At 42.5% G+C, this 10,000-nt stretch overlaps 1 protein-coding gene across 1 annotated transcript; it reads left to right on the top strand.

Annotated features, from left to right (window-relative positions):
- Positions 1–1,040: 1,040 nt before the first annotated feature.
- Positions 1,041–4,236, top strand: LOC134455281 (uncharacterized). Its single transcript, XM_063206303.1, has 6 exons — positions 1,041–1,176; positions 2,444–2,527; positions 2,620–2,741; positions 2,850–3,078; positions 3,249–3,395; positions 4,028–4,236. Exons 1-6 carry the CDS (start codon positions 1,041–1,043, stop codon positions 4,234–4,236), a joined length of 927 nt encoding a protein of 308 aa, XP_063062373.1.
- Positions 4,237–10,000: the final 5,764 nt, after the last annotated feature.

Below are 10,000 nucleotides of genomic sequence, written 5' to 3'. Positions count from 1 at the left end.
TGAACTGCCGTACAGACATGATGACAAGGAACTTCTACAGCAGTGGATGATTGCTTTGAATTTGAACATTACGACGCCGGTCGAGACGCTGAAAAAAAAGCGCTATCGTGTCTGTAGTAGACATTTCGACAAGGACGATTTTATCCAACCTAGGACTGTCAAGGAGAACAGGGTGCAGCGAGTGAGAGTGCAGTTGAAAAAACATGCCATTCCACGAGTGGGGCCACCGGCGACAGAGGAGGTACATTTACTATTTCATGATAACGTTTAGTTTCGGGGCAGAGGGCATCATGAAGCATACTCGAATCCAGTAATAAAAAGTCACCTTAGAATGTTTAACGTCTTGCTATTCAGCATGCTATGTAGTAGAGTTTTGGGATTATTGTAAATGGCTATATCAAGCAGTGTTGTTCTTTTGGCTACAGTAGATCAAGCCATCTTACATTGAAGCTCGGATGGTGGGCTGGGGTTTGAATGGATGTGTGTTGAACATCACGATTATGTTTTCAACTAATATTGTCTTATATCCTCCATTTCAAAATGTCCATTACAGGCTGCACAGTCCATTACTGATGACATGATACAGCTTCCTCAGTCAACCCCCATAAAGTGTCAGGACACAACAGCCAACAGTGTGCTTGCATGTCTAAATTTTTCCTTGATGAGTCCAGAGTCATCTGTTGTCCGACCCAATTGTCACCGTTCTTTGTCAGGGGTATACATGGCCCGTCCTCCAACATGGAAACTTTCTCAGGTAATTATAGCTATGTATTTGATATACTGCACTAGCTTTTCATGGTATAAGATAATATAATTCATACACTTTTTTTATCTCAAGGTCATGGATGCAACATCAGCATCTTGCACTCCTCTACCTGGTGCTCCTGTAGTAATCCCAGAAGTCAGTGCATTTTTGTTTTTACTTTTCTCCTTCCTAAATGTGTACTTCCTTGGCAGTGTTTAAATGAAAAAAATAATGTCAACACTCAATTGTCTTCTTCCCTGTCATCTAATAGGAAGAAGAGGATTTGCTGAGAGACATGAGCACTAGCTTTGGAGAATGGCAATTGGACGACCCTACTGATGACCCCCAGGACGACAGCTTCAAGCTCCCCAGTGACCACAACCCATCCAGCCCGTCAGACTCAGACTCGGCCTCCACATCCAGCTATGGCTGCAATAATGCATGGTCTGAAAGAAAATGGATTGTGGACGAATCGTGCATAATGCAAATGTTCCAGACTTGCTGCCAATGTGGGATGCCTATGGAAGAGAAGAAGCTAACCAAAAATGGAAGCCAGCTGAAAATACGCTGGACATGTTTGCAAGGGCACAAGGGATCATGGCAATCCTGCCCAGATCAGCGGAAGATGGCCCGAAACAACATACTCACCTCTGCAGCCATATTATTCACTGGAGCCACCTACACTGACATAAAAGAGTGGTCTTCTCTTCTAAACATTCAACTTCCTGCCAAAACTCAGTACTACAATTTGCAATCGAAATACCTCGTTCCTGTGATAAACAATGCATACAAAAATCAACAGGGCCGCATCATTGAACGCCTGAAAGACAATACTGACACTACAGAACAAGTGGCCTTAGCAGGAGATGCACGGTGTGACAGCCCTGGTAAGCATAGAGACAAATGTGTCTATAATATTAGAAAGTTTTAAAAAATGTTATTCATTTCTAATCACTGGTGTTCATGTCAATACATTTGTGTTAAAGGTTTCAGTGCAAAGAATTCAACATACTCGTTCATGAACGATGCCACACAGGAGATCGTCCACTTCGAATTAGTTCAGGTAAATTGTCAATTATATAACATTTGCCAAATACATTTATTTGTAATGTGTTGTTGGTAATGCTACATACAGTGGCTTGAGTAAGTATTCATACCCCTTGTTCAAAGCCAGGTTTTTGTTTTGTAAGAAGGGCCAAGACTTTCATCACTTTTTCCACCTTTGCTACATATATTTACATGTACAATGCAAGTATTCATACCCTTATACTAATGCATGTTCTTAGCACTGTTGGCTTTAATTACAGCATTCAGACATTTCGGGCAGTAGTCTATCATCATGGCGCATTTTAATATAACAATATTAGCCCTCTCTTCTTTGCAGAGACAATCCAAATCGCACACATTGCAAGTGCAAGGCCTGTACACAGTCATCTTCACATTACCTGTCAAATGTTCAATGGTATTCAGGTCATAATATGTGCCATGCTGATAGAGACCTGCTCAAAACCTGTGAGCGCTGTAATAAAAGCCAATAGTGCTAAGAATATGTATAATGTAATGTATGCAACCATACATACACTGTCAATGAATAGGTTACAGAAGCTTCCAGCTCAGTTGCCATGGAGTTGACAGGATTCCAAAGAGGCCTCGACCATCTCCAGACCCAGGGCGTGAATGTGGGTGTTGTCACTACAGACCGATCTCCGTCAATCCGAAAAACTATGAGGGAGACCTACTGCGACATTCGGCACGAGTTTGATGTGTGGCACGTGAACAAGAGTAAGTGTTATTCCTGTCAGAAGTGGTGGAAGATGGCTAAGATGTGAACAGTTGTTAAAATGGTGATTGTAACAACTTATTTATTATTTTAGGTGTGAAGAAGAAGCTTGTCAATGCGGCAAATAAGAAGGAAAACCAAGATTTACAGACCTGGCTGAAGTCCATAAGCAATCATTTATACTGGTCTTGTAGCTCAAGTCACGGAGATGGTGAGGTAAGTACTTATTTCTGTCATCAGTGGGCAGTGGTGCTGTAGCACTAAACACTTTACACAAAAAAAGGGTAAATAGTAAATGGAAATGACCTGGTCTGTCCCCCAAAGGAATGTGTACGCCGCTGGAAATCACTGCTCCATCACATTGTTGGCATACACCGGTGGGAGGAAGATGGGGAACAACACACCTGTCATCATGCCCCTTTGACAGACGATGAACAGCGCAGGAAAAGGTGGATGAAGGTGGATTCCCCAGCATACAAGTCATTGAAAAGTATTGTCCTGGACAAAAATCTACTACGTGACTTGAAGCAGATGGCCTTATTCAAGCACACCGGTAAGCCTCCATGCTATTACCTTTTGCTTTTTAAAGTGAAAAGCTGCAATTTCCTATGCCAAGTCAATTGTAACGTCACAGATTACAGGCTCTTGTAAATGAAATAGGAGAGTATGTTATAACTGGTTCTTGACTAATATGGTGTGTGGGGTTTCATTGTGCCAACACAGGGCCCCTGGAGGTCTTTCACTCATCTATGCTGAAGTATACCCAGAAGAGGCTGCACTTCTCCTATGACGCAATGCTGGCCAGAACCCAACTCGCAGTCATGGATCACAATGCCAACATTGGCAAGGAACAGGCCAAAACAAAAGAAGGTAAAGACCCAGTTCATCAAACATCTCTACCATTCTAATGTTGTCATTAAACCTGATAGCCTAGAACAAATCCAAAGACACTACTGTGATCACATACTTCACCATGATTACATTTATGTGCAGGTGCTGCCTACAAAAAAACAAATAAAAGTTGTTTTATTTTCACAATTCCATCAAGACTGTTAAACCTTCATTCATTATAGATGCATGAGCCACATATAAAACTATTCCCACAATTCATAATTTAATTTTTGAACATGTTGGTCTACCAGCCCAAAAAAACTCAAATTTTGGCATCTCAGAAAAAGTGAATATTTTGAGGAAATCCCAATGTTCTTCAGAAAACTTGGCTGTGTCTAGTAACAATTTCAGTCTCACTAGCCACTTTGGCTGCTGACTTATTTTTTGAAATGACAAATCACAATAGTTGTATCAATTGTTTTTATTTAAAATGTAAATAAAATAATATTCTAAAGGAAAACAAACTGACAACATGACTATGGCTAGCATAAAGACTAAATGGCTAGTGACTGGGGAAAGCCACTAGCCACAGTGGCCAGTGAACAAAAAAGTTAGCGTCAAGCCCTGCTGTTCACTGTTGTGTAATACACTTTTATTGTACCGTTTCTCAGGACAACCACGATTTGCTTGTGCCTACTCAAAGGCCAGCCGTCAGTGGACTGCCAGGCCTGTGTATGAGAGAGGCGAACAGCCATTCCGGAAAAACATGATGGAAGACACCTTGAGAATGAGGGATGAAAGCAGCATCGAAGATTGGCCCCCGTCCAGCCCCTCGCAGGAAGAAACTTCTGAAGAACATTGCTCCTGTCCCCCGGCCTGACAAATCAGAGCTCATCAGAAAATCAACATCTCGGTTCAAGCCACCTTAAAGTGATTTTTGTTTTTGTTTGACAAAGCATAGTGTAGAAGCCATATTTAGTGTAGAAGCCACTTTGAAGCCTGTTTGAAGTTTGTTTTTACAATGCATAGTTTAGATTTCATATTTTCAGTTTTCTGTATACAGTTCTGTAAGTAACTATGCCAATAAACAAGTAGTTATACATCAGAAACTTTTATTTACAACTTTTTACATTTACATTATCTTTCGACCAAATCAGAAAATTCTGGACATTTCCTCAGCCTCTTCAAAACCTCTATACTCGCCGGTAGGGGAGGGGTACTTCTCTCTAATGGCGGTCACCACACAACTAGGCAAAACTCTCCTCTCCTTGCGCCCCAGACGCAAGCCTTCTAGGCCCCACTCCAACACAATCCGATAAGACACCAATCTACACTGTCTGGAGGTGGAAACAAAAGCAATCAGGTGTTAGTGACTGGCAGTAATTATAGTAATTGATGACATAATAATATTTGGCCCGAGGTGCCAAAAGTAAATGTCAAAAAGTAACACTGATCCTTCAAACACAGGTAAGTTATTTCAGATGACCAGTGTGCTTGCAATCAGCTGACTGCTCTGGTTGGATCAAATTTGTGGTGGGTCCTAATTATGTTTTGATATTTTTTTCACTAACAGTCTATAGTTCATTAGGTTCAAATAGAATAGCCTACATTATGCAACAGTGTATCTAGCTCATTTGGTTCAATTGAGTAGCCTAAATTGTATAATGGCAATGTCATGTCAAGTGCTAATGTTGTAAAAGTTGAAAAATAAATAAATACTTCTGACGCCTCGGGACCTGATACATTTGTGAAAATAAGAGGCAGGCTACTTACTTGGCAGACAGTTGTCCATTAGGGCCCTCAGGCACGGGTCTTTTTTTCCAATTTATCTTTGGAACGTGGAAAAATGTCCTCACGACACCTGGTGTAATGAGCGGTGGGAAATTCCTCAGTCGCTGTCACACAACGTGCCTCGGTGTTGTGTAGGACATTGCGAAACACGTCTGATTCACAACAACACAGACACTCGTCCTCCGTGGCCATGGGCTGGCATCGCCCACAGCCACACCACCAGTCCCCTTCGCATCTTATTGGTGCATTGGCCGGCGCCGCAGCCGCAGCCGCCTCCTCCTCTTCAGCTGCCCTACGTTTATCCATCTCAGCCAGTTCCTCGTCCGTATATTCGGGTTCAAATAAATATGGATTTCCTTCAAAGTCATCATCACGTTCCATGCTGGCAGTGTATTCTTCCATTCTTGATTTTAATGGCAGCAAATAATGGTCCAGTCCTATCTGGCTATGTGTCGGCAATCGCTTCCAGCAATATTATGCCATGCTGTGGACAGTCCCAGCTGGAGGAAGTGACGTCGACGGATGTTTAGCAGCAAGAAAAGCTAATCGTCTCGTGTGTTGTTACTAATAAACTCCTGGACTATGTACAAAGTTTCAAATTCATCTTTTTGTGAGTACAAACCACATTTGTTATACTGTAGAAGTTTGGCGTCATGACATGTTATTTTTGTGGGGAAAGTTTGGAGACGGTGCCCGGGATCCATATGCGCTTGAGTCAAGCTATCCGGAATAAACATCGAATAACACGGCAACTCTGTTGATGTAAGTCTGCGGCAGAAAACACTTCGGGTGTAAAGGTGGATGGGTGTCACGGTTCAAATGGCATTAGGGTGATTCTACTCCGAACCATCCCTTTAAGGCCGATCTACCCCTTAGAGCCCATAGTGTTGCCCCAGGACACACACACACACACACACACACACACACACACACACACACACACACACACACACACACACACACACACACACACACACACACACACTAAACAACCAAACAACTGCACTCTCCCCCATTTGTCTCTCCTTTTCATTATTGCCTCTATATTTTGTCAATATCAGCCCCTCTCATTCTGTTTCTCTCTTTTTTTATTTGCCTATTCCCTCGCCCTCCCCCCTCTCTCTCTCTGTCTCTCTCTATCCATCTCTCTCCCCCTCTCTCACACTCCAATATCAGCCTGTCTTTTATTCTACCTTGCTCCTTCCTTCCTCCACTGTCATTCAGCCATTCCCACCCCATCTCCCTCTCTCCCTCTCTCTCTCTCTCTCTCTCTCTCTCTCTCTCTCTCTCTCTCTCTCTCTCTCTCTCTCTCTCTCTCTCTCATATGTCATTCCCCCATTTCCAGCACAGTCTCAGAGGTAATTAAAGACTGTGCTGTTTATTCTTTGAGTTTCTGTCATGAATGTGAAGCTTCACATTAATCAACACCCACTCAGCAGCTCATAGGTGTGTGTGTGTGTGTGTGTGTGTGTGTGTGTGTGTGTGTGTGTGTGTGTGTGTGTGTGTGTGTGTGTGTGTGTGTGCGTGTGCGCGCGCGTGCGTGCGTGCGTGCATGCCAGTGTGTGTCTGTCTGTGTGTCTGTGTATGTGTGTGTGCGAGAGAGAGTGTGTGTGGGAGGTGGGTGGGTCTCCAGTGAGGGCAGGGTAAAAGAAAAGGGAAGGTGAAAATGAGACTGACAAGAGAAAAAGGAAAGTGAGGAGAGAGAAGAAAGAGAAAATAAAGGATGGAGGTAGAGCAGTAATGAGGCGAGGAAGAGAAAGAAAGAGATATGGAAGGAGATAAAGAAAGGAAGAGTGGTGGGAGAGTTAGAAAAAGAGTCAGTGTATAAGAATGTAACAATACTTCTGAACATGACATCTCAAAGAGCTCTCTCTCTCTCTCTCTCTCTCTCTCTCTCTCTCTCTCTCTCTCTCTCTCTCTCTCTCTCTCTCTCTCTCTCATACATGCCCACCTGTTCACATTTCATGTGTTCCTGTAGCGAAGAGGAAGGGTTTCCTCAAAAAAATTCGAACTCAGGCTCCCGGCGTAGCCTACTAATGGGCAGAAGTGCATCTTGCCACCAGGCAAGGCAGGCAGCCGCTTGGGGCCCCCAAGCCTCTAGATAGTGGATAACGGCCCACACTTTACCATAGTAGTGGCAATTTTGGTTCAAATGTTCATTCTTTTGCATTTTCGCTTGGGGCCCCACCAGACCCTAGAATCGCCTCTGCTAATGGGGGATCTGACCAGCTCAGGGCAGCCATGGGTAAGCGGTTAGGGTGCTATGTGTGGAAGCTCATGATTGTTCCCGTCCTACTCACTGCTCCCTTGCTATGCTGTTTGGGGCTGCTCCGCTGCAAAGATTTGGCATAAATGCCATTTTGTTGTGTACAACAATTTCCAATGCCTTTCCCTAGAAAGGCCTTTAAAACAATACACTAGCAGCAATAACAATAAAACAATATTATCATAAAAACAGCCGATTCACTCATTCAGTCCAATCATTCATCTTTGAAATCTATCAATCATATGTGCCGCTCTCTGAACCACAGCAATAGGCCTACATTAGTGAGATAGTTAGCTGAGAGAAGGAATACAATTTGAATTATTTCCTGGAGCCTTTAACTGCATAGGCACCTGTAACAATTGGCTGGCAGACACATAAGCTATAGGCCTACTAACATCTTTCTCCAACCCAACCATTAGTAGCCTAGGCTACAGGTTACATTTCTGTAACTGGCTTACATTGCCTTACCAAGGTGCAGCCTATTGATAGTGTGAAATGACATTCATTGACCTGTAAAACAAAAGAGTAAAACACTTCTGTTCTTTTTGTCATCAGGTGGTGGGAAACTTCTCCAAAGAGTCATTACACCACCCCAGCTTGTTGGAGAGGCAACTGGCACACTGTTCATGAAGAAAGAATGATGTCCCTACTTCCGGAGACTTTGTGCACATTAAACGTTACCAGTTCAGCAGTTCAGGTATTTTCCACTTTGTTTACACTCAAAACATAATTCCATGAACATGGTTGTGTTTCAGACTATGCTTATGGTACATTTCACATGTCTTATGTGTTTATTCTGTCACAAGTTTAATACCAGGGGGCGCTTGCAAGAATCCAGCGTGATGCTGAACCTGTCCAGTGCCAGCTACTGTACTTCACAATCCAGCAGTTCTTCCACCAATTGACAGTCTTCCTCTCCTATCCGAATCTGGACTGAACATTGACAGGTCTAAAAGTCTATATGAAATGATAGGCCTTTCTGTGCTGATGACATCACAAGATAATGCTGAGGTTATGCCACCAAATGGCACTTAACCATTTAGCGACTTATTGTGCAGTATGTATGCCAAGGTTTATGCACTTGAATGCACTAAATAGTAATGCAGGGTTGTCAAACTCAGGGCCGGGGGGTACACACACACACACACACACACACACACACACACACACACACACACACACACACACACACACACACACACACACACACACACACACACACACACACACACACACATTACTGTATTTTAATGACTTGAACAACAGACTTTGCAGGCATATTTGAACTACGATATCTGCTAGGATTGAGTGTTTAAGATATACACCTAAGCATTTGAGTATTGTAAGCATGTGTGCACATGCACAATTTCAGTAATTTTTGAATATTGAGTTCGGCCCGCAACTTCGTTCCAGATTTAGATTTTGGCCCACTGTGAATTTGAGTTTGACACCCCTGCCCTAATGTAATGTACTTTGTTTTAATTGTTTGCTGCATGTTATAATTGTTGTACTTAAATTTTGGGGAGGAAAAATGAACTAACTCCTTGGCCTGAGTACATTGAGCGCATTTTAGGCTATTGACGATGTCCTTGTTTGTAATTCACTTTGGATGAAAGTGTCTCTTTACTGTAATGCACCTTTTCATTGGGGATTGCTGGGTTTAGAATAGCTGTGTATATAGATGTGTGCATGGACGAGAAGCTAAATGGGGTTCTTAAGATAGATGAATGTAGTAATTGTATGCCTTACTGTCGTTCTATGCTGTGCCATACTGCCCAAATATTTTCATTAACACAGCAAATTTCCATCATTCCATTAACAATGCTTAAACAATTAAAATGATGTATATTTACAATAGCAATACAGTATTACAATGGTTTCGGACGACCTTCCCATTCTGTAAAAGCCATTTTTCATTCAAACAAAAACCTCTCCATGCTAACAGAAGACACTTATCCCCCAATTCTGGCCTGTCAATAATGGCTATCAGTCTGACAGCCTGTGACAGCTTGTATGGTAGGTGGGAGGGTTTAGCATGATGTCATGTAGAGGGAGGACTTAGGTTGTGTGGGTTGCAGGGGGAGGGCTAGGTTGTGTAGGGGGAGGACTTAGCAGGGGGAGGGCTAGTATGCAGGTGTGGGTTGGACAGAAACTTTCAGGGCTGAGTTCTCCATTTTTTCTTTCACAAGTGAGCACATTAAAATGGCCACAACGTCTTTATATACCACCAGATTTACATGGGACAACATTAAAGGGACACTGTGCAGGAAATGGTCAAAAAAGGTACTGCAACTATGCTGCTCATTGAAACTAGGCTGCCTATTGCCAAATTTGAGCATTACATGAAAGTTTAAGTATTAAACAAAAAAATTCTAGTATGGTCCAAGTGCAGTCATTTTTGCAGCTAAAAATGGCTATTTTTGGAAATTCAAAATGGCGGACCATGGAGAACATCCCCCTTTTCATGTATGAAAAGTGCAATTTTTCCAGTCATAATACTTAGAATTTGATGCTGGTGGTAAGTATTCATGAAAAAGGTAACATTAATGAATGGGCAGCATGAATTCTGGAAATAAACAACTTAAAA

Source organism: Engraulis encrasicolus, chromosome 9 (assembly GCF_034702125.1).
Source record: "Engraulis encrasicolus isolate BLACKSEA-1 chromosome 9, IST_EnEncr_1.0, whole genome shotgun sequence".
NCBI classification, from domain to species: domain Eukaryota; kingdom Metazoa; phylum Chordata; class Actinopteri; order Clupeiformes; family Engraulidae; genus Engraulis; species Engraulis encrasicolus.
The sequence above is the reverse complement of the archived record's forward strand: the minus strand, read 5'-3'. Positions and strand labels throughout refer to the sequence as shown.